Genomic DNA, 25,812 nt, shown 5'->3' on the forward strand with positions numbered 1-25,812 from the left:
GTTAATGAAGATTGGTTGCGAGTTCTGAAAATGGTTAATTCTTCTTCGATATGTGCCAATCATTGTTTAATTCAGTTAAAAATTGTTCACTGTTATTATTTAACGAAGGAGAGGCTATCCAAAATATTTCCTAATATAGATAATTATTGTGATAGGTACAAAAATGAAGTAGCTACTTTGTCACATATGTTCTGATCATGTCCCTCATTGAAATCTTTTTGGAAATCTTTATTTTCCACAATTTCTAAAGCTCTGAAAATTAATTTACAACCTAATACATTGACCGTTCTATTTGGAATAGTTCCACATCATATTCAGGGTATTTCATTTTCAAACCAACATGTAATTGCATTCATTACATTGTTGGCAAGGAGGGCTCTTTTATTGAAGTGGAAAGATACCTCTGCTCCTACACTAATTCAATGGTTTTCCCAAGTAATGTTATGTCTTAGTTTGGAAAAAATTAGAAGTAGAACTTTTGATCCCCGATTTGATTTTGAGAGAAGGTGGAGCTCTTTTGCTAAATATTATCATTTAATTTGAATTAATTTACATGGTTTCCTTCCAATTTTATGTTATATAAATGTGATTTGGTGGTTGTTGTTTTCTTTTTATTCTTTTATATATATAAATGATTGTAAGATGTATTGCTCTGGCAGTTGGTTCCTAATGGTTTTTTTTCCCTCTTTTTTTTGTTTTGTAGTTAGTGGGGTTTTTTTTTAGTTAGTTAGGGTTCTCTTTTTTCCTTCTTTTTCTTTTATAAAATTTTTTTTTCATTAACATATATAAGTTTTTTTTCTTCAGCTTTATTAATTATATATATACTAATTTGTTGAACTACTGTATTTTATAGCTGTAGAAGATTACATATCAATAAAAAAATTTTAAAAATGAGAAAGGCTCGAGAAAACACCCAGCAAAAGTCACCTTGTTAGGTAGTGCACACCCGGGATCCACTCTTGTCACAAGTGAGAAGAGCACTACAGGTTGGCTGTCTCACCAGCCATCCCAGGATTTCAACCATTCACAAATGGCCAAAACGCCTACAGTATGGCTCCATACTATGGGGCAGTGGTGTAGTGGTTCCCTGCCAGGGTTGCAAGTGTGTACTCAGTGAACTGCATGATGCCCACCCAGGTGTGGCAAGAATGAAGGCACTGATCAGAAGCTACGTGTGGTGGCTTACAGTGACACCAATATTGAGAACATGGAGGGCATCTGCCCTATTTACCAGCAGACGCAAAAAGCTTTGCCAAAGGCCTCTTTTATACCAAGGGCCTGCGGGAGTCCATCCACATCCACTATTTTGGGCCGTGCTGGAGACACATGTTTCTGGTTATTGCAGATGTCCATTTGAAGTGGATTGAGGTATTACCCACTAATTTGTCTTGTTCCTCCATAACTAAGATCACTAAGCTACAGTCGGTCTTTGTCACTTTTGGTATTCCAGAAATGATCGACCATGACCTGGCCATGCCGAATGTATGGAGTTGATTGAAAAGAATGGTATTAGGCACCTGACAACAGCTCCATTACACGCAATACCAAGTGACCTGGTGGAACGGAAGTGAGGTCTTTCCAAACAAATACAGGGTTACTTGACGATGAAATTAAGCCATTTCCTTTTCCGTTATCGGGTTACTCCAAACAAACTTACAGCTGCATCACCTGCTGAGTTAGTGCTTAAGTACACATTATGCACCAGATTAGATCTCCTACAGCTGGCTGTCCAGGAGCAAATTTGCAGCATGAGAAGAGGCCATGAAACAAAAATACAGTACACACACCAAGCCGCAAATGTTCGGTGCCAGAGATGAAGTCAACAATTAACCCACTAGCAAGAAGAAAACTGGCTATCAGCTGATGTCTGGTATTGTCACATTCATGTAGTAGTGCTTGAGGTGACAGATGGGCAGATTGTTAGGCGGCATTTGGGTCATATACTCCAGTGAACTGACGGGGGACCCAGGAAAGCTACAGAAACATCTTCTGCTGATGAAGCCAGCATCTCAGCAGATGAACCCATAGACACATAATCAAGAGAAGCAGAGATTCACAGCCCACTGGCCTCGACATCAGCTAACCATGAAGTCATAGAGAGAGAGCCTGCTCACCGGCAACAGTCCACAAGAGTGCGGCAGCTGGTTGACAGGTACCAAGCAGGATAGATATTTTAGCATTACTTATTTATTGAGGTACAGCGTGCAATATCTCCTTCTGGCCTTTGCAGCCGCGCTGCCCAGCAACCCCTGATTTAACAGTAGCCTAATCATGGGACAATTTACCTACCAATCAACCTACTAACTGGGTACAGTATGTCTTTGGACTGTGGGAGGAAACCAGAACATTTGGAGGAAACCCACGTATTCCATGGGGGAGGACGTACAGACTCTTTACAGGTGATGTTGGAATTGAACTCCGAACATGCCTCAAGCTGTAATAGCGTCGCGCTAAGCACTAAGCTACCGTGGCAACCAGTATTTCTTCAGTTTACCTCATTTATTCCCTTCCCCTGTGTTCCCATCTATAGCAGAGGAGAATCTTTTGAATTGTGTCGTTGGCGAGAGTGAGGCAAAAGGGCATGCACCTGACTGATTGCGCAGTGAATCGATTGGACCTCCTACCCATGGGAAGCTCTCTCTTTTTGCGTGGGTTTTCAAGTGCACATTTTCTGTTTTGGCAGGCCCGGTTTATCACTCCCACACTGTAAGTTGCCCTGTATGTACCATGACTAACATGACTCGGTAAGAAGGTTTAATCACTCTACTCTGTACAAAACTAGAGAGTGGAGGTTTAAAGTGAGAGGGGAAAGATTTAAAAGGATCTGAGGGGGATTTCCATCATACAGAGGGTAGTGGGTACATGGGACAAGCTGCCAGAGGAAGTGGAGCAATGGGTAAAAGTACAATATTTCATAGGTACGTGGATAGGAAAGGTTTACAGGGATTGAAATTACAATATTTGGAAGGTACTTAGACAGCTACATGGATAGTAAATATTTACAGCACGTGTTCCCAACCTGGAGTTCACCTCCGGGTTAATGGTAGAGGTCCATGGAATATAAAAGATTGGGAACCCTTTGTTTAGAAAAATATGGGCCAAGTGTGAGGAAATGAAACTGGCACAGATAGACTCTCTGGTCGGCATGGATGAGTTGAGCTGAAAGCCGTGTTTTAGAGCTGTGTTGCTCTATGAATCTCCTGAAAACAATTGAGCCCTTCAGGAAGTGTGGTGTCATGGCATTGTAGTGGTTAGTGTGACGCTATTACAACTCGGGGCATCGGAGTTCAGAGTTCAATTCCGGCACCTTCTGTAAGAAAGTTTGTACGTTCTTCCCGTGTGTGCGCGGGTTTCTTCTGGGTGCTCTAGTTTCCTCCCACAGTGCAAAGACGCACAGGCTTGTATGTTAATTGGTCATTGTAAATTGTCCTGTGATTAAGTTGGGTTTAAATTGATGGGATGCTGGGCGGCACGGCTCAGTAAGCTGGAAGGGCCTGTTCTGCGCCGTATCTCCAAAATGAAAAAATATATAAGTATAGACAACATATAGGGATACTCAAAATAAATTAGGAAGGCAAAAAGAGGCCATGGATTATGAATGGCTGGTGAGATTAAGTAAAATCCCAAAGTATTTTATAAGTGCATTATGGGGAAGTGTATCCAGAGAAAGAGGGAGACTTCTTAAGGATCAAAAGGGTAATGGGCGTGCAGAGCCAGAGGGTGTGGGTGAGGTTTTAAATGAATAGTTCTAATCAGTTTCACTGAGAAAGGAGAATTCAGGGAGTGGAAAAGTAAAATTCAAGAACACACTTGTTTTAGAAAAAGGGCACTAGATGAATCAGTGGACATAAAGGTGAACAAATCCCCAGACCTGGATGAGATAGTTCCCAGGCTGCTATGACCATTGGGTAGGAGATTGCTGGGGCCACGGGCGATATGTTAGGTAACCAGAAGGCAAAAATTGTTGTCCCTTTGTTCAAGAAGGAGAGCAGACAGAAACCCAGTAATTACAGGTGTGTGAGCCTATCGCCAGTGAAAGGGAAGTTATTGGAAAAGCCTCTGATGGAACAGGATTAATCTACGCTTGGAATGGCAGAAGTTGATGAGGGGAAAGGGCAAAGGCAGGTTATTGGCATCTTAAAACCAGTCAATTCAGGTAGATGGAGCTCATCAGCCATGGTTGGCAGATCATCTAGAAGGAAAACTCTGATCTTAAAGCTCCACTGCCTTGCAGCTACACCCACTCACAGGAAAAGCTTTGGGAGTGAACCCCAAGAAAAATCCAGAACTGGAGTCCCTAAGGCAACTCCCAGTTGAGTTTAATGCTGATTGGAATCTCCTGCAATGCTGTGAGTCCCAAACTGTATCGGTCTCTGCCATTCCTTTGGATTCATCAGCTGTGTGGAGAAGGGATACTGCAGCTTGATCTCCATAGTGCACTGCCTTGGCTTGCATACTAGCTTGTGTATCACGTAGATAGCTAGGACACAGCGTCCACAGTTGTCCCCAATCAACACAGGCCTCGATGAGGGATAGTTAGCACACCTTTGTTGGTGAAAGATCCTGTCTGACCAATATAATTTTGATTTAGTTTGAAAAGGTAACAAAACATATTAATGAGCAACATACAGCTGATTTTGCTCACATGGATTTCAGGAAAGCCTTGACAAGGTCCCACAGAGAAAGGTGATCCAAAAGATTAAAGCCCCTGGAACTTGGCAACAGGAAGCAGAAGATCACAGTATTGACACAAAATGCTGGGGGAACTCAGCAGGCCAGGCAGCATCTAAGGACAAAAGTAAACAGTCAACATTTAGGGTTGAGACCCTTCATCAGGACTGGTAGCGTGGCTGGGTGAGCATATGGTGGAAGAGCAAATGAGTTCTGATGAAGAATCTTGGCTCAAAACATTGACAGTTTACTCTTTTCCTCTTTGCCTGGTCTGCTGAGTTCCTCCAGCGTTATGCTTTGATTTCCAGCATCTGCAAATTTTTCCTTGTTTGTCATGGTATTGAGTTGCTTTTGCGACTGGAATCCCAAGATCAGTGAAGTTCACATCCACAAGGATTGATGCTGAAACTTTTGCTGCTTGCTATACACATTAACTACCTGGATAGGAATGCTTTGAAGATTAGAGACTTGTAAAGATTAGTTTTATCTGTCGCATGTACATCAAGACATACAGTGAAATGGATCATTTTGTGTCAAATCAAATCAGCAAGGACTGTGCTCAGCAGCCTGCAAGTGTCACCATGCTTCTGGCGCCAACGTAGCATACCCAAAACTCACTAAACCTAACCATTATGTCTTTGGAATGTGGGAAGAAACCAGAGCACACAGAGGAAACCCACATGGTCACAGGGAGAATGTACAAACTCCTTACAGAGAAGCAGTGGGAATGGAACCCTGATCTTAGCACTGGTGCTGTAAAGTGTGGCACTAACCACTACGTTACCATGCCACCATGGAAATATGGTAAGTTTGAAGATGACACAAAAATTAGTACTGTTCTTGGTGGGAAACATAGGTCAATATTGATCAGATAGTAGACTGGGCAGGGCAGCAGCGGCTAGAGGTTAAATGTGAAGTGCTGAATTTGGGAGGAGGACACACCCATTGAATGGAGTATTGAGGATCAAGAGGACCTCGGAGTACAAAGCCAGAGATCCCTGAGGGTGAAGCACAGGTAGATAAGGTACACGCTTAAAGTAAGTACCCCTATTCCTGTTCAGTGGCCTCCTTTTCTGCCACAATGAGGGCACTCTCAGGCTGGAGGAGCACCACCTCATATTCTCTCTAGGTAGCCTCCAACCTGATGGCATGAACATCGATTCCTCCTTCCAGTAATTTTTCCCTCCCTCCCCCTTCTTCTATTCCCCATTCTGGCCTCTTACCCCTTTCTCTTTATCCGCCCATCAGCTCCCCCTGATGTCTTCTCCTTCTCATTCTCCCCGGTCCACTCTCCTCTTCTACCAGATTGCTTCTTCTCCAGCTCTCTGGCTTTTCCACCCCTTACCCCACCCACCTGGCTTCACCTATCACCCTCCCTCCTGTTCTCCTTCCACTCCCCCACCTTCTTACTCTGGCAAACACCCCCGTCCTTTCTAGTCCTGATGAAGGGTCCCAGCCCGAAACGTCGGCTGGCGATTCATTTCCATGATGCTGCCTGACCTGCTGAGTTTCTCCAGCATTTGCGTGCTGCTCTGCTAATATATTGGCCTTAAATTATCATGGAGTAGCATGGAATGTGGGGTAGGAATCAGAAGCAGACCACCACTGGAGGTGGTGGAGGCAGAGACTCGCACAACACCAAGGTATCTGGAGCAGCACCTGAATCACCAAGACAGAGATTTGTACGAGAAAATGCAATGAGAGTAGTGAGGCACCTGCGCTCCAAGGAGGGGTAGCTGCTCTCCAGGGCGAGGGGAGAAATATCTGCTCTCCAGGGAGAGTGATCTGCTCTTGGGGAGGGGTATATCTGCTTACCAGAGGTACTTGTTTACCACCAGGGAAGAAGACAGGTCTCACTGAGTGGGGGTGGGATCTGCTCGTTCGGAAGAAATCTCACCAGGGAGGAAGAACGTCTGTTCTCCAGGGAGGGGAGATCTCATCAAGGGAGAAGGGAGGGGGGGGTTCTGTTCACTGGTGGGGGGGTGAGCGGGGAGCAGATGGGGTCTGCTCACCATCCTCTCTGCGGTCCGTCACACACAAAACTGTACCCGTGCACCAGCCCTACTCACTGTGCGCAGGTAGTTCATCAGGCTGGTGCCGTGCTGCCAGATCTGGGAGCTGGTGCAGGAGAGGGGCCGCAGGCCAATCTCCTGGCTGCGGTTCAGTTCCCGAACGGCGTTCACCACCACGTGCACGGCGTCAAACATCAGGGCTGACGGGAGCTGCAAGGGAAGGAAGACGGCATCACTGGCGGTATGGGAGAGCCGGAGAGAGGTGAGTAGTGTGGAGAGTGGGGAAGGCAGAGAGAGAGGTAGGGAGGGCCAAGAGAGGTGAGAGTGGAGAATGGGTAGTGGGGAGACAGAGAGAGGTGGAGAGAGAGTGGGTGAAAGACAGTGAAAATGGTGGAGGGAGGGAAAGGGAAAAAGAAAGAGGAGGGAGATGGGAAGAGGGAGACTGGGAGGAGGTATGGTAAGGGGAGGAAGAGGGAGAGCATAAGAGGGGGTGAAGGGGGAATAGGTGGGGAAGGGGAGATGGGGAGAGGGTGATGAGAGGAGAGTGGGGGCAATGGAGAGGGGAAAGAGGGTGTGGCATAGGGGAGGGGGGACGGATGGGGAGGGGAGAAGGGGAAAGGGGAAGAGAGGGTGAGAGAGGGGGTAAAGGGAAAAGTGAGGGGGATGGAGAGGAAGAGGGAATGTGGGAATGTGGGAAGGGGGGGGAAGGACGAGAGGGTAAGTGGGAGAGGAAAAGGCAACAGATGCAGGGAGAAAATGGGATAAGGAAATGTTTAGGGGGAAGGGGAGAGATGAATAGAGGGGAAGGAGGGGTGGGAGAGGGAGAAAGAAGGAGAGAGGAAGAGAGGAGTGGGAGGAAGAGAGGGGACGGGGAGACTGGGAGGGGTATGGGAAGGGGGAGGGGAGGGAAAGGGAGAGGAAGGGAGAGGGAGAAGGGGTAGAAGGGAAAGGAATGGTAGGAGGAGGAGGGGAGAGGGGGTGAAGAAAGTATGATCAAAGTAACAGTGGTGGAGAGCAATGTCTCCAATGTTCCCTCTAATTTTTTTGACAGCTGCACGGACCAACCATTGCTCTGATCAGGAAATTTTTACATGGCCTGAAAACTGCACATTATATGAAAGAGAATTCCAGCTGCGCGGCAACAAAGGCTATGTGTGCGGGAACATTTCAGCTACTGCGCGACGGAGCACTCAGGCAGCTTAGAGGGAACGGTGACAGTCACTCACAGCGTAGCTCATTCACTGACTCTCCCTCTCTTAGTGGAGTTGTTAGAAGGTGAGTAACAGAGAAACTAAGAAAGTTAATGACGGCAGTGTTGTGGACAATGTGTGTGGGGATTTTAGTATGGTCTTGGACAAAGTCTTGCATGATAGGTGGGACAATAAGTCTAAATCACAAGAGATCCAAGGCAATCTGTCTAACTGAATCCAAACCACAGAGGGTAACAGCCAAAGGATGCTTATGTGTTTGGAGGTCTTGACCAGTGGTGTACCACAGGGATGGGTGCTGGGATCTTTGATATCTGTGTTATATACTCTGGGATCTTTGATATCTGTGATATATACTCCGGGATCTTTGATATCTATGATATATACTCCTAGATCTTTGATATCTGTAATATATACTCCGGGATCTTTGATATCTGTGATATATACTCTGGGATCTTTGATATCTGTGATATATACTCTGGGATCTTTGAGATCTGTGATATATACTCTAATAACTTTGATGTGAAACGTAAGAGGCACATTGAGTCGGTCTTGCTGACCGGAGAAATTGGCGGTGTCACGGATAATGAGGAAGATTGTCTCAGGCTACATCGGATGGTAAGTTGGGTGGAGCATTGGCAGGTGGAACTTAACCCTGGCAATGGTATGTGGTAGACTTTGTGGTGGAAAACAGGGCTAGGTCATATACACCGAAGTGGAGGGCACTAAGGAATGCTGACAAACAAACAGGCTTAGGGGCCAAAGTCCATAGCTCCTGAAAGTGGCAACATATGTAGCTAGAGTGATGAAGAGGCAGCTGGCATTCTTGCCTTCACAGGGTTGTGCATAGAATATAAAACATGGGGTGTGTTATGGGTCTACAATGGAGTTTGGTATTTTTTTATGTACTTAGAGGCAGAGCGTGGAGCAGATCCCTCTGGCCCATTGAGTCGAGCTGCCCAGCAACCCACCAATTTAACCCTAGCCTAATAACAGGACAACTTACAATGACCAATTACCTGCTAATCAGCACATCTTTGGACAGCGGGAGGAAACCCATCTGCACATGGGAAGAATGTACACACTTTCTTACAGAGGATGCCAGCAGTGAATTCTGAACTCCAATGCCCTGTGCTGTAACAGAGTCACACGAACCCCTACATTACCATGGTGTCCCTGTGCACTGTGCAGAGTCCTGGTCGCCACACCATATTAGATTATGGGGACACTCAGTCCTCATTTATTGTCATTTAGAAATGCATGCATCCATATGAAAGCTGTGGTTACACTCGGGGGAGCGCAGAGGAGATTCACCTGCATGTTGGATAGAGCATAGAAGACTGCGAGGAGATCTTATAGAGGCTTATGTAATCAAGAGGGGCAAAGAGAGGGTGAATCCACTCGATGTTTTTCCCAGGTTTGGGGAATCAAGAACTAGAGAGCACAAATTGAAGGTGAGAGGTTTAATAAGGTTTAACTTCTTTTACACAAAGGGTGACTTGCATGTAGAACAAGCTGCCAGATGAAGTGTTTGAGGCAGGCACAATAACAATTTCTAAACGACCGCTGGACAGACGTTGATAGGAAAAGTTAAACATTCTTATGGGTCAAATGCTGGCAGGTGGAACTAGCTTGGATGAGTTTGGCCAAAGGGCCTGTTTCCACGATGTCTGACTCAATGATTGGAAGACTTCATTGAGGGGGAGAGGTTGGAGAAGCTGGGGAGCAGAGGAGGTTGAGGGCTGACCTGAAGGAGTTTGTGAGATTGTAAGGGTGTAGATAGAGCTGACACTCAGTATACTTTTCCCATAGTGATGATCCCTAAAGCAAAAGGTTTTGGGTTTAAGGTGAGAGGGATGAATTTTAAAGGGGTTCTAAAGGGAAAATATTTTGCAGACAGTGGTTAATATCTGGAACAGACTGCCTGAGGAGACAGTGGAGTCAGATACAGTCACTGGGTGTCAGAGGTATCATTTAGGCAGGCACTCAGACAAGGCAACGAAAGGTGACAGACCTAATGCAGGACAATGGAATGGTACAGATCAGTGCAACAGCCTGCATAGATGTGATGGGCCGAATGGCCTGATTTAGTGTGGTACCACCCTGTGCTAGACTGACACTGGCCCCCATTCACTGACCATCGCTCAAACAGTGACCTGACTCAACGTCCAACTTCCTTCCCTCCGTCCCTTGTGGCCAGTGGGACTTACCGCAGCTCCCGGAAATTGGGATGAATCGCAGTTTTCCCGCCAGGACATGTTAAGGCTGCGGATAAACTCCAGGAAGAAGGGATGCCGGGGGTTGAACATGGAGAACCCAATGATGTTGGCATGATCGTCCACAATCTCACCCAGTTGTAACACCGGGAAGTCCTGGTGAAAGAACACAGAATGGTGGTCAGGGTGTGCGGGGTGGGACATCTGGGAAATGGACAACAAGGTGAGTGTACGCAGTCAGCATACTCACCATTGTTGTGAGGATGTACTTGTAATAGGCTGAGGTCATTCTCAATTCTGCTGCCTGTAATGGGGAACAGATATCAGCTTCGTAACAAGATACAGGCATCATTACCATAGCAGCAAGAAGCTGTCATTGTAAAAGGAAACATGTTGATGGTGTAATGGAAGACCGATGCAAGCACTGTAAGGGAAATAGATATCGGTATTGTAATGGGAAACATGTTACTGTTGTAAATGGAAACACATGTTGGTGCTGTAATGGAAAACAGGTGTCATAATGGAAAGTGTCAGTGTTGTAATGGAAAACAGGTATAATGGGAAAACAGGTGTCGAATGTGTCTTTGGAAAACAGATGTCTGAGTTGTAACAGAAAACAGATGTCTGAGTTGTAACAGAAAACAGATGTCTGAGTTGTAACAGGAAACAGGTGTCAGTGTTGTAATGAGAAACAGGTGTTGGTGTTATGGAAAATAGATGTCGGTTTTGTAAGGAGAGGCAGTTGTTGAAAGTTAATGATGGATGTCTCAAAAAGACAGCATCCATCATTAAGGATCCCCATTACCCAGGGCATGCCCTCTTCTCATTGCTACCATCAAGACACACACCCAACATTTCAGGAACAACTCTAACCCTCAGCCATCATATTTCTGAATGGACAATGAACCCATATACACTTTCTCTCTATATTTTCCCTCTCTGTTTGCAGTACTGGTTTAATTTAAAATTTTATACACTTTTCTTATTGTAATTTATACTTTATTATTATTATGTATTGCAACGTACTACTGCCACAAAACAACAAATTTCACGACGCACGCTACTGATATTTAAACTGATTTTGATTCTACCGTTATGGAAAATAGATGTCAGTGTTGTAACAGGAAACAGGTCTCAGAATCTGGGCCCAGATTCGTGCCCTGGTTCCAGGCAAACCCTGAGTGTGGTTGGGACATGTGTGTCAACTGTGCTGCCCAGTCCTTGCTGACCGAGGTTCCCAGGATCGCCCCCCCTCCTCCACCACCCACTGCAGTGCATCTTCCGCTGCCCACCCAGCCCAGCAGAGTGGGGGGGGGGGGGGAGATGAGAGGACCCCACATCACCTTCTTCAGGATGAGGTATGACATGGAGGCGTTGGCATCAATGATAATGGTGGAGATTTTGTCGTCGCGGATTTCCTTCAAAAGAGGCGTGGGGTCGTTGGAGTGGTCCAGCATTCGGATGGACAGCGAATCCTTGGAGATGAGGAACTGGCGAACGAGCTCCTCCAGCCGCAGCAGGCCTGCATGGGACGAGGGGCAGAGTCAGAGTGTGGCGGGTGGGTGCAGGGGTCAGACACCCGGAAACACTGGGTCAGATACCACTCACCCTGTAGACCCTGGCCCTCTCCCAGCATCAAACCATCTTCCCCAGACATAGGGTCAGATACTCACCCAAACACACAGGGATGGACAACCCTAGACACACAGGGTCAAACATACCTACAGGCACACTGTCAGATACTCACCCCTCAACACACAGGGTCAGATACCACACACCAACACCGCTACCACCCCCCCGGACACACAGGATCAGACACCACCCACAGAAACACAATGTGAGACAATACCCCATACTCACCAGATCAGACAAATTCCCAGATACCCCCAACCCCCAGATACACGAACAGATCCACAGACAAACAGGGTTAGATACCCACCCGGGGACACACAGGGTCACACACTCCCAACCCACAGACACACAGGATTAGATACCCTCCCAGATACCCTCCCCAGACATATAGGATCAGTTACACCCCCCTCCAGACACACCCACAGACAAACCAGGTCAGACACAACTCCCCCAGACACACAGGGTCAGACACCATCCACACAGACACACAAGATCATACATTCCTCCCTACCCCGCCACACAGGGTCAGATACTTCACAGACACACAGGGTCAGATCTTCCCAGACACACAGGGTCAGATAACCCCATACACACAGGGTCAGATACCGCCCCCCCCCCCAGGCACACAGAGCCATATATTCCCCCAGATAAACAGGGTCAGATACTCCAGACACAGAGGGTCCGATCCCCCCCCCCCCACCAAGACACACAGGGTCAGATGTTCCCAGACGCACAGGATTGGACACAACCCCAGACTCACAGGGTCAGACACACAGGGTTAGACACATTTCCAGACACACAAGGTCAGACATAACCCCAAACACATAGGGTCATATATTTCCACCAGACGCACTGGGTCAGATTCACATCCCGCCTCCCAGACACACGGGGTCAGACATCCTCCAACACACAGGGTCAGATACCCCCAGACACACAGGGTTAGACACAACCCCAGACACACAGGGTCAGATACCCCCAGACACATAGGGTCAGATATTTCCACCAGACACACAGGGTCAGACACAACCCCAGACACACAGGGTCAGATTCACTCCTCCAGCCATAATCAAACATCCACCCACCACAAACATTTTCTCTCATCCTTTCTCCCGTCAGGCGGAAGATTCATAAGCCAGAGTGCATACTGCTAGGCTCAAGGACATCAGAACTCCTGAATGGCCTCTTATATGATAAGATAAAGACTCTTGACCTCGTTACGATTTTGAACTTTATCTTTACCTGCACTGAATATTTCACACTTTTTTCTGCATTGTTGCTGTTTTACCTTGCATTACCTCAAGGCAGTGTATCATGAGCTGATCTGTGTAACAATATGCACGACAAGCTTTTCACTATATCTTGGTACATATGACAATATTAAACCATACCAAGATACAGTGCAAAGCTTGTTTATATTCCATCCAGACACATCATTGTATACAGACATACAGTACATTGAAGTAGTATGAAAGAAAATTAGATTGCAGACTGTGGTAATTCATGTCCAGGGAAAGTACAGTACAGGTACAAGGGCCACAATGAGATGCACCCTGAGGTCAAGAAGTTAGCTTTAATGTACAAGAAGTCTAATAAGTGGTTTTATCACAATAAGTGCACATTGGGGGCTCATAGAGATCACAGGGAGGGGAGGGGTGTAAAAAGCAGAGGTAGGGGATGTAGGGAGGAGAGTAGGTTGTAGATACAAGAGAGCTGGTAGGGAGCAAAGGGAGAAGGGGTTGTAGGGAGGGGAAGGGGAAAGGGGTCATATGTATGAAAGGGCTTGGGGTTTGTCGGGAGGGAGGGTAATCGTATGGACCAAACGTGCAGACAGCGAGGTGAGGGTCCCAGTCCCTTTGGGCCCTGGGTACAGAGAGCCACCCCGCCCCGCAAGCCTTACATTCGGCCTTGGCACAGACGAGACTGGTAGAGGGGCAGCTGGAGAACTTCAGGATGCTGCCGACAGCCAGGCTGATGTCCTCGTTGCTGGGGTAGAGGCTGATGGAGGCAAACCTCAGGTACTGCAGCTTGGGCGTCTCTTCTGGGCCCACCTTGATGTGTGGAATCTGGGGGTGGGTGGGGGGAGGGGGTGCAGAACAGAAAGGAGGCCAGGCAAGGATTTCATCAGAGCCAAGTCATCTCATGCAGAAACCGCGGGCAGGACGCATTCCAACCCCTTGTCCGAATCCCAGCATCCCCAACCCCACCCTAATTCCAACCCCATGTCCCAAGTAGCAACCCCATATCTCATGTCCCACCACCAGTGCCCACAACCCTAACCCCAGTGTCCACAACCCCCAACTCCAACCCTAGCTCCAGTGACCATAACTCACAACCACAACACTACATCCCATGTCCCAACCCCAGAGCCCAGCCCATACCATAACCCGAGCTATTGCTGGTCATAATTTGGGGCAGGGCATCGATTGGAAAGGTCCATGATTAAAGGGTTGAAAACAGAGGCTGAGAAAATACTCAGCAGGTTAGCTGGTATCCATAGGGAAAGAAACAGAGTAATGTTTATTTTATTTAAGACCCTTGACCAGGGCTCGAAACATGAAGAAACAATTTAACTTGAATGTTAGGGCATTGAGGTGTGCGAAAGAACAACGGGACCTGCGAATACAGACCTATAATTCCTTGAAAGTGGCATCACAGGCAGATAGGACTGCAAAGAAAGCTTTTGACACATTGGCCTTCATAAATCAGGACACTGAGTACAGGAGTTGGGATGTTATGTTTAAGTTGTATCAAATTACATTGTTAGACTGTGCCCAATTAGTGAACGGAAGCATGAGACTTAGGTTTGCGGTTGAAGATTTAAAAAGGCAGCACTTCGCAGCACTTTCAAATTTGCACTGCGCCCAGTGAATGGGGTTCATTAGAAAGCGTGAATAAAAAAAAAGTGAGAGCAAGCAGAGCAGCCAGTGTGTGAGTGGGCCAGTGTTGGCTTTGGCTCATCATTCTTTGGAGAGAGCAGGCTCAGGCGAGGTAAAGTATCTGGTAAGCTTCTTCTTCTTCTTTATTCTTCATTCCTCGTCTGTTAAAGCACAGTTTGGCTCCAGTGGCAATGTTTTGTTCTGTGTGTGAGATGTGCGAAATCTAGGAGACCTCCAGCATCCTGGGTAACCAGGCATACCAAACTACAGCTCGATGACTTTAGGCTCATACAAAAGACTTCGGAAGTGATAGATAGGAGCTACAGGGAGGTAATCATCCCTAGGTTGCAGGAGGCAGGTAACTGGAGAAGGAAGGAAGAGGAATGTGCAGCCAGTGCAGAGTATCCCTTTGGTCGTTCCCCTCAATAATGAATATACAGCTTTGGATATTGTTGAGGGGGACAACCTACCTCGGGAAACTGCAGCAACCAGGTCTCTGGCACTGTGGCTCAGAAGAGGAGTGAAGAGGACTGCACTAGTGGTAGGAGATTCTATAGTTAGAGGAATAGAAACAAGATTCTGTGGGTACAATAAAGACACCTGGACAGTATGGTGCCAGGGTCAGAAAGGTCTTGTATTGGGTCCACAGCATTCTAAAGGAAGAGGTGAGCAGCCAGAAGTCTTGCTACGTATTAGCACCAATGACATAGGTAGGAATGGTGAGATCATCCTGAAGAGAGATTTTAGCGAGTTGGGTAGAAAGTTGAAAAGCAGGACCTCTAGGACAGTAATCTCTGGATTGCTGCCTATGCCATGTGCCAGTGAGAGCAAGAATAGGGTGATTTGGCAGATGAATGCATGGCTGAGGAACAGGTGTAGGGGGCAGGGGTTCAGATATCTGGACCATTGGGATCTCTTCTGGGGAAGTTACGACCTGTACAAAAGGGACAGATTACTCCTGAACCTGAGGGGGACCAATATCCTTGTAGGCAGGTTTGCTAGAGCTGTTTGGAGGGTTTAAATTAATTTGGCAGGGTGATGGGAACCAGAGTGACAGGGCTGTGGATGGGGTAGTTGGTTCATAAACAGAAGGAGTGTGTAGTGAGAACGCTAATAAGGAGAGGTTGATGAAAGGAGGACAAAATGGAAAAGAGTGATAAATACAGGACTGAAGGTGTTATATCTGAATACAATAGAGAAACTTGTAGCACATTTACAAATTGGCATGTATGATATTGTGGGCATCAATGAGTCATAGCTGCAAGAAGAATATAGCTCAGAACTTAACATCCAAGGATACACATTGTATCAAAAGGACAAGCACGTAAGCAGAGGAAGTGGGGTGCTTCCTTTGGTAAAAAAATGAAATCAAATCACTAGAAAGAAGTGACATAGGATCGGAAGGTGTAGAACTGGGGATAGAGCTAAGAAACTGCAAGGATAAAAAGACCCTAATGAAGTTATAAACAGACCTCTGAACAGTAGCAAAGATGTGGTTGAGAGATAGAAAATACATGTCTAAAGGGTAATGTTATGATAGTCATGGGGGATTTTAATATGCAGGTAGATTGGGAAAATCAGATTGGTGCTGGATCCCAAGAGGGGGATTTGTAGCATGCCTATGAGATGGCTTTTTAGAGCAGCTCATGGTTGAGCCCACTAGGGGATCAGATATTCTGGGTTAGGTGTTGCGCAATGAACCAGAATTGATTGAAGGGCTTAAGGCCTTAGGGGCCATGGATCATGATATGATAGAATTCACCCTGCAATTTGAGGAGGAGTAGCTAAAGTCAGATGAACCAGTATTAAAGTGGAGTAAAGGGAATTAGAGACATGAGAGAGGAACTGGCCAAAACTGATTTGGAAGGGAACGGTAGCTGGGATAACAACAGAACAGCAATGGCTAGAGTTTCTTGCAGCAACTCAGAAGGCATGGGATAGATAAAGCCAAAGAAGAATAAGTATTCTAATGGCAGGATGATGCAATCATGGCTGCCAAGAGAAGTCGAAGCCAACATAAAAGCCACAGTGAGAGTAGGTAATAGAGTAAAAATTAGCAGTAAGTTAGAGGAATTGGGAAGCATATAAAAACCAACAGAGGGCATCAAAAGTTTCTTCAGATATATAAAGTGTAAAGTGAGGTGAGAGTGGTTATCGGACTGTTGGAAAATAATGCTGGACAGGTATTAAAGGGGGCAAGGAAATGGTGGACCAACAGAATAAGTATTTTGCATCAGCCTTCATTGTAGAAGACACTAGCAGTATGCCAGAAATTCAAAAATGTTATGGGGCAGAAGTGAGTGAATTTGCCTTCATTAGGAAGAAGGTGCTTGGGAAGCTGAAAGGTTTGAAGGTAGATAAATCACCCAGACCAGATGGTCTACATGCCAGGGTTCTGAAAGTGGTGGTTGAAAAGATTGCGGCGGCATTAGTAATGATCTTTAAAGAATCAATAGATTCTGGCATATTTCGAGAGGACTGGAAAATTGCAAATGTTACTCCACTCTTCAAGATGAAAGAGAGGCAGAAGAAAAGAAATTATAAGCCAATTAGACTGACCTCAGTAGTTGGGAAGATTTTGGAGCTGATTGCTAAGAATTTAGTTTCAGGTTACTTGGCGGCACATGATAAAATAGGCCAAAGTCAACATAGTTACCTTAAGGGAAAATCTTGCTTGACAAATCTGTTGGAATTCTTTGAAGAAATAGCAAGCAGGCTAGTCATTGGAGAACTGGTGGAAGTTGTGTACTTGGATTTTCAGAAAGCTTTTGACAAGGTGCCACACAAGGGGCTGTTAACAAGTTAGGAGTCCATGGTATCATAGGAAAGATGGCTAAAGCAATGATTGATTAGCGGGATGCAAAAAGTGCAAATAAAGGGAGCCTTTACTGGTTGACTGCCAATGACTAGTGGTTTTCCAGAGGGGACTGCATTGGGACCACTTCTTTTCATGTTATATATCAAAGATTTGGATGACAGAATTGATGGCTTTGTGGCTAAGTTTGTGGACAACACAAAGATTGGTAGAGAGGTAGGTAATATTAAGGAAGTAGAGAAGCTACAAAAGGACTTGGGCAGATTAGGAGAATGGACAAAGAAGTGGCAGATGGAATACAGTATCGGGAAGTGTATGGTCATGCACTTTTGTAGAAGAAATAAAAGAGCAGACTATTGTCTAAATGGAGAGAAATGCAAAAACCTGAGGTGCAAAGAGACTTGGGAGTCCTCATGCAGGATTCCCTAAAGGTTAATTTGCAGGATGAGTTGGTGGCGAGGAAGGCAAATGTAATGTTAGCATTCATTTCAAGAGAACATAAGTATAAAAGCAAAGATATAATATGGAGCTTTTATAATGCACTGGTGAGGCCTCACTTGGAATACTGTGAGCAGCTTTGGGCCCCTTATCTTAGAAAGGATGTGCTGACATTGGAGAGAGTTCAAAGGAATTTATGAAAATGATTCTGGGATTGAAAGGCTTATCATATGAGCAGCATTTCATAGCTCTGACTCCCTACTCACGGATATTCAGAAGAATGAGGGGGGATCTTTTTGAAACCTATTGAACGTTGAAATGCCTCAACATAGTGATGTGCAGAGGATGCTTCCTATGGTGGGGGAGTCTAAGACCAGAAGACACAGCCTCAGAATAGAGAGACGTCCATTTAGAACAGAGATGAGGAGGAATTTCTTTAGCGAGAGAATGGAATTCTTTGCCACAGGCCAAGTCATTGCGTATATTTAAGGCAGGGGTTGATAGATTCTTGGTTAGACAGGGCATGAATGGATACGGAGAGAAGGCAGGAGATTGAGGCCTGGAGGGAAATGGATCAGCCATGTGAAAAAGTGGAGCAAACTCGATGGGCCAAATAGCCTACTTCTGCTCCTATATCTTATGGTCTTATGTTAGTGAGGTCAAGTTTGGATATTTTGTGCAGTTATGGTCAGGAAAGATATCAATAAAAGTGAAAGAGTGCAGAAGTCCCAGAGGAGAATAGTTAATGTTGTTTCCATTATTCAAGAAGGGAACCAGGAATAATCCTGGAAATGATAGACTGGTGAGTCTCACGTCAGTGTTAGAGAAGTTTCTGGAAAGATTTCTTAGACATAGAATTTATGAGCATTTGTTAAGCCATGGCCTAATTAGGGAGAGCTCTGTGCGGGGCAAGACTTGTCTTATTAATTTGATGGAGTTTTTTGACAAGGGTGATTGATGAGGTAAAGCTGTGGATGTTGTCTCCATGGATCTTAGTAAGGTGTTTCACTAGGTCTCAAAAGATTATCATGCATGGGATCCATGGTGGAAAACCTATTTGGATTCAGAACTGGCTTGCCCATTGAAGACAAAGGGAGGTGGTCGAAAGGACTTATTCTTTTTAAAGGGCTGTGATTAGTGGAGTTCCGCAGGAATCTGTGCTGGGACCTCCACTACCTAAATGAAAATGTAGATGGATGGGTTAGTAAGTTTGCAAATGGTACAAAGATTGGTGGTGGTGTAGATAGCGTAGGAGTCTGGAAAAGAATACAGTGGGATATAAATTGGTTGGAGATATGGGTGGAGAAATGGCAGATGGAGTTAAACCCAGCCAAATGTGAAGTGCTGCACCTTTATAGGTCAACAGTATACTGTGAAGGGCATGACCCTTAATTGAGGTACTGAGTTCAAAAGTCAGGAAGTTATTTTGCAGCCTTTTAAAACTCTTGTTAGGCCGCATCTGGAGTACTGCATATAGTTCTGGTTGCCCTATTATAAGAAGGTTGTCAAGGCTTTGAAGAGGATGAAGAAGAGGTTTACCAGGGTTCTGCCTCGATTAGAGGGCATGAGCTATAACAAGAGGTTGGACAATCTTGGGTTGTTTTCTGAGGAGCAGCAGAGGCTGAGGGTAGATTTGATAGGGATTTATAAGATTATCAGAGGTATAGATAGAGTAGAGAACTAGTATCTTTTCCCCAGGGTTGAAATGTCTAAAACCAGGGGGCATGCATTTTAGTTAAGAGAGGGTAATTTCAAAGAAGATGTGAGGGGCAAATTTTTTGACACAGAGAGTGGTGGGTGCCTGGAATGCACTGCCTGGGGTGGTGGTAGAGGCAAATATATTTGAGACTTTTAAGAGATATTTAGATAGGCACATGAATAGAAGGATATGGACATTATGTAGGCAAAAGAGATTAGTTTAGTTGGCCATTTGATTACTAATTTAATTGATTTGGCAGAATATTGTGAGCCAAAAGGCCTGATGGTCCGCTTCTGTACTATCCTATGTCCTAAACCAAACTACCTGACAACCAAGCCCGAGGGAAGGACAAGGGCTGTTCCCTACGCCACAGCCTCACTGCACCGTAGACAGGGAGATCAGAGTGTGGAAGTGTGTTGAAGCTCAGACTTGACTCCATGGACAGAATGTGAAGTGGTCACTCAATCTGTATTGGACTTCCCCAAAGTAGAGAAGACCACTTCATGATCACCAGATGTAGTGGAATCTCTGCTTCCATCCACGTGCATGGATGGTGGGGAGAGAAGCAGTGAAAGGTCCAAGGACATGTACCTCCTGCCAGGAGAGAAGGGTAACTAGCTGTGAAAGAGCAGAGAAGGCAATGGCGAAGTGAACATTCCTTCAGAATGCTGAGAGGGAGGAGAAGGTCTGTATAGTGTGGAATAGGAAGGGAAAAGACCCATCTGGCGGGGAAGGATAGGGGAAAAGGGAAGGGGAAGGGGAAAAGGGAAGGGGAAGGGGAAAAGGGAAGGGGAAAGGGGAGAGGAAAGGGAAGGGGAAAAGGAAGGAGGAAAGGGAATGGGAAGGGGAAAGGAAGTGGAAAAGAGACAGGGAAAGAGAAGGGGAACAGGAAAGGGGGAAAGGGAAGAGGAAAACGAAGGGGGAAAGGGAAGGAGGAAGGGAAGGGGAAAGGGAAGGGGAAAAGAGGGGGGAATAGGAGGGGGGAATAGGAAAGGGGAAAGGAAAGTGGGAAAGGAAAGGGGGAAAGGAAAGGGGGAAAGGAAAGGGGAAGGTCCACCAAGTGGGGAGAGAGGAAAGATCTTTCAGTTTTGATAAAGCTAACAGAAATTGTGAAGGAAGATTTGCTCAGTATAGAAGTCAATATGGTGGAGGTGAGGAACAGGAAGCTCTACCCTTGCCCTGCCTAGAAGGAGTAGGGGCCAAAAGCAGAAGTGTAGAAAGTAGAAAATATGAGGCCAAAGGCTTTGTCGTTAACGGGAGAGGGCAAGCCAGTGTTAAAGAACAGGGAGAGCCATTTGTGTGGAAAGTCACAATAAAGGCAATGGAGTTGGGGTTATTGAGAAGAAGAAATGGAGGTGGGCTGAGAGGAAATATAGTCCATATCACTGGGATCCTGAGGCTTGAAGTGGGCATAGGTTACTCACTCCAGAGATGAGACATAGGGATCTGTATAGAAGGGGGAAAATTGGGAACTGTTTGGTAAGGTGCGGGGAGCGACACCAATGTAACCTGTTAAAGAGCTGAGGTAAGGGTCAAAATAGAGCTGAAACAAAGACCATCCTTGCATCCCACAGAGGCACAAGTGGTCTGAGACTATGCACATGCCCTGTGGAGACACCGTTGATATGGAGAAGGTTGAGTGGAGCTGGTGGTTCAACTTGAGACCAGGTTTAGCCAGATGAGTGAGTGTGTTTGTGGTGGGGAACCATCCAAGGAAGACGTGGAGGTCTCTCCTAACATCGAGTGGAGGGATTGTGAACCCATGGTGAAGGCAAAATAAGCAGAGATGAAGGAACTGGCAGCTGGATGGGTGGTGGACGGAGAGATACCATGGACGTAAGCGGGAACGGACAGGACCAAGCTGACAGAGGGTGCAGTGGGGGAAGGAAGAAATGGGTCAGAGGGGTTAACAGCAGAGTGAAATGGTGGATTTGCCCCCCAGACTATCCTGTCTGTGAATCTTGGGCGGGAGGGAAAAACGGGCTGTGTGGGGTCCGGGAGCTGTGAAGGAACGATTTCCCATCCCCTGAGGAATTGAGGCCGAGGGTGGGGTGTGACACAAGGGCTTGATGTCTGTCGGCTGCTATGGGCTAGGCCACAACAGCATCATCCAATCATCGACTGGTCGGTTGGTGAGACCGGGATCCAGAGCAACATTTGGATGGGGCTGGTGTGAATGAAAGGAAAGTGGAGAAACAATACAAGATTGCTGATGTCACGTTGGAAGGGCAAGAATGATCCAGAGGGGATCAAAGGGGGGTATTAGCATTGGTATTGGTTTGTTATTGTCACATGTACCCAAGATACAGTGAAAAGCTTGTCTTGCATACTGTTCATACAGATCAAATCATTACACAATGCCTTCAGCTGGAATAAGGTAAAACAATAACACTGCAAAATAAAGTTAAAAAGCTACCAAAAAAGTGCAGTGTTGGTAAATGATAAAGTGCACATCATGACAAGGTAGATTGTGAAGCCAGAAGTCCATCATATGGTAGAAGAGGACAATTTAGAAATATGATAAAAGCTGGATAGAAGCCTGGTGGTATGTGCTTTCGGGCTTTGGTATCTCCATCGATGGGAGAGGGGAGAAGAGCGAACGTCCAGGGTAGGTGGGGACTTTGAGGGGTTCAGGTGGATGGAGAATTCCAGAGATGGACTGAAGGACCCACAGTCTGGGGGTGAGAAATGGTTATGGAGGATGGGGTGTAAGGGAACTCAAGTGTCACACTCGGACAGCCAGTGGTGTAGTGGCATCCACACCCAACTTTGAGGCGAGTGGTCCTGGGTTCAAATCCGCCCGGCTCCTTGCGCACTTTCCATCTTTTGCTGGGTTGAGCATTGAGCTAGTAATTTGGCCTTGTAAAAAAACAGACAAATGCTAAAAAAAAATGGCAAAGTTGCCACCCAACAGAGAAACAGCAAACTACTGTCACACTGGACTGAGAATTCACTGAGGTGGGGAGGTGGTGGGCTGAGTCATAGTCATAGTCATAGTCATACTTTATTGATCCCGAGGGAAATTGGTTTTCGTTACAGTTGCACCATAAATAATTAAATAGTAATATGTAAATTATGCCAGGAAATAGGTCCAGGCCACCTATTGGCTCAGGGTGTCTGACCCTCCAAGGGAGGAGGACAAATCAATTGGGATTAGAGACATAAGATCAGGGGGAGGGAAAGATGGGACCAAAGGGAAGGGGATGGGGGGGGAGAAGGTTATATAGGAGAACTGGAATTTGAGATTGCAATCAGTTCTGCTGCAGGGTTAACCTGTTTTGTCTCTCTCCACTGAGAACTGCTGGGAACATCCAACATTCTCCTTAAGTGTTGAGAGGCTTAGATAAATGGACAGTAACAGTCTTTTCCCCAGGTTGGGAGAGCATAAAACTAGATTAAGGATGAGAGGGGTAAGATTTCAAAAGGACATGAGGGCAACTGTTTCAAACAGGGTGGTGAATGTACAGAATGAGCTGCCAGACGAAGTGGGTGAGGCAGGTACAATATTATCTTTAAGAAGCACTTAGAAGAGGTACATAGAGAGAAGGAGAGCTTGGAGGGATTTGGGCCAAACACATGAAATTGGGACCAGCTGGGTGGGCACCGTGGTCGGTATGGACTGGTTGGAAGGAAGGCCTGTACCCATGCTGCGTTGCTCTGTGACTCCATGACTTTTCAGCACTAAACATTAACTATTTCTCTGCCTGGAGATGCTGCCTGACTGGCTGAGTATATTCACCATTCTCTATGGTTCATGGGAATTGACCAAAAGCAGCACTGATTAGAGTGAGCGACAAGAAAGATGATCCATCACACATGCCATCAATCATATGGGTTATGGATTGCAAGGTCATTGAGAGAAGCAACAAGGCCGAAAGGGTAAATAAAACAATCTGCTGGAGGAACTCAGCGGGTTCAGCAATGTCGGTTCCAAGAAAGAAAAGGTCGGTATTCCAGGTCAAGACCCTACATTGGGCCTGAGGGGAGATGGCTGGTATAAAGAGGCGAGGTAGCGGCTGGAAGGTGACAGGTGAAACCAGGTGAGGAAACCTCTTTTCTCCCTCCTTCTGCCACACCCCCACCCCCATCAGCCAGTTTCCTTCCTCTCCCCCACCCAGTTCCACCTGCCTATCACCCACGCACAATCCCTACTTGATGTCTTCTGAACCAGATCCAACAACCCCAACTCTCTGTTTATCTTGTTCCAGGTATCACCTTCTTTACTAATCAGATTCTGGTATCTACCGCCTCTTGTTCCACCTACTACTTTCCAGCCTCTGTCTCTAGCTGCAACCCACAATTATTTCCCCTGCCAGTATCTTGCCCCCATTTTTACCTGTCTCTATTAATTACCCACCAACTACTGCCCTGACTCCACCCCTCCCCTTCCCCCACACAGCGTCATCTGCCCATCAACCCTCTCCTCCTATAGTTCCACCTTTCCCCCTGCCAGACCCTTCCTCACCCATTCACATCACCTTTCTATACTGGCTGTCTCCCCTCCACATGCTCAGTCCTAACGCAGGGTCTCCAACCAAAATGGCTACCATCCCCTCTTCCTCCATTCATGATGCTTGACTCACTGAGTTCCTCCAGCAGATTGGTTTTGCTTCCAGATTCCAACATTTGCAGTCCTTTGTGTCTCAGTGCTCAGAGGGTCATTGATAGAAGATCAATGCTGGGAGGGTCATTGATAGATCAATGTTCAGTGGATAACTGATAGAAGATCAATGTTGCAAGGGTCATTGGTAGAAGATCAGGGGGTCATAGATGGAAGGTCAATGTTGGTGGGGGTCGATGATAGAAGATCGATGTTCAGTGGACCACTGATAGAAGATCAGAGATTCATTGATAGAAGTATCAATGTATAAAAAAATCATTGATTGATCAGTGTTTGAAGGGTCAGTGATTCATGGCATGATGATTTAAGGGTGACTGAAAATGGCTCACTGATAACAGGCTATATATTTATGTTACACTTTTAAAGGAACCCCTGCCTTGCACCAGCCTCTCCCACTCAACGCCACACCTTCACCATACCCAACTCCCTCAGCCCAGACCTTGGCATCCCCGGACGTCCCCGCGTGTACCTCTTTCTCCCCGCAGATGTGACTGACAAAGGACCCCGATGCTGGGCTGGAGGAAGGGCCCAGGATGGCTGCCACACCTTTGGGCAGAATTTGACACACTGCAGAGGAAGAGCACAGTAAGATTGGTTGTGTGGTAGTGGTGATGATGGTGGAAGGGGGAGTAGAAGGTTCAGGTGATGAAAGTCAGGGTGGAGGGTGACATCACTGCGGAGAAGGTGGATACAGTCGTGGCCAAGTGGGGATTTAGTAGAATGGGGCAGAGCTGTGAGCACCTTTTCAGTGTCAACAGCCAACGCTGACGGTTGGTCCTGTGACCTAGCTGTTACCCTGCAAGCCCTGACATTCAATCCCAGGTCCCAACAGCACAGGTCAAAGACAATCACAGCTCAGTGCTGGCTCCAGGTTGTTTAACACCATCAATCCTGCTTCACATAATCTAGCAAGTCATTTCAGCCCTCCAGTGTCTCTCCAATTCTCTAAACTTCCAGATCTCCTCAACATGTTGGAGGCCATCGAGACCAAGTCGCCCCACAGAGAAGTCCCATTCTCCTTCCCAGCCCCAATTTTCCTTGTAACTTATTCTCCCACATTCCCACCAACTTCCCTCTGATTATCCTACTCATCAACACAGGGTGGGGGAGGGGTTACAATTTATAGCTACCAATTAACCCACCGATCCACGCACCCTTGGGATATGGGAGGAAGCCCGGGTGGTCACAGGGAAAACATGCAAACGCCACACGAAGAGTGCCAGGGGTTGGGAACAAACCCGGGTCTCTGGGGGGCTGTGGGCAGCGGCTCTACCCCCTGCACTAACTGTGTTGCCCTCGCCCTGCAGGAAAAAAGTTCCAGACCGGCATCACTCTGCGTGATGTGGTGTGTAAGCGCAATACAGGAGTACAATATCGGCTGAATTATGGGATGGTTTAGTCACCAAGTCTGGTAACAACACAGGCAGACTGCTTCTGAGGATTGAGGGGATCGTGCACAGAAGTGGTGTGGAGGTAGAATACCAGCCCTGCTGTTGACAAAGGAGGAAGTGGATGGAAGAGAAAGAGAGTGGGCAAAAGAGGAGAGAGAGGAAAGAGCAGGTAAGGTGGGGTGGAGGAAAGACGGAGGGGCATTAGGTGGAAGAGAGCGAAGACAGAGGACAGC

The 25,812-nt window shown here is 46.5% G+C and overlaps 1 protein-coding gene across 5 annotated transcripts in view; it reads right to left on the reverse strand.

Annotated features, from left to right (window-relative positions):
• The window catches only part of LOC140201724 (glutamate receptor ionotropic, kainate 5-like), a 152,312-nt gene that overhangs the window by 37,543 nt on the left and 88,957 nt on the right, over positions 1–25,812 (reverse strand). For all 5 annotated transcript variants that reach the window (XM_072266303.1, XM_072266302.1, XM_072266301.1 and 2 more), the window contains 6 exons: positions 24,658–24,755; positions 13,637–13,802; positions 11,451–11,629; positions 10,358–10,411; positions 10,102–10,263; positions 6,741–6,893 (listed from right to left, as the gene is read on the reverse strand). In XM_072266303.1, the coding sequence (XP_072122404.1) occupies positions 6,741–6,893; positions 10,102–10,263; positions 10,358–10,411; positions 11,451–11,629; positions 13,637–13,802; positions 24,658–24,755 (812 nt within the window). The remainder of the gene's footprint in view (positions 1–6,740; positions 6,894–10,101; positions 10,264–10,357; positions 10,412–11,450; positions 11,630–13,636; positions 13,803–24,657; positions 24,756–25,812) is intronic.

This window comes from Mobula birostris, chromosome 8, assembly GCF_030028105.1.
Source record: "Mobula birostris isolate sMobBir1 chromosome 8, sMobBir1.hap1, whole genome shotgun sequence".
Classification (NCBI taxonomy): domain Eukaryota; kingdom Metazoa; phylum Chordata; class Chondrichthyes; order Myliobatiformes; family Myliobatidae; genus Mobula; species Mobula birostris.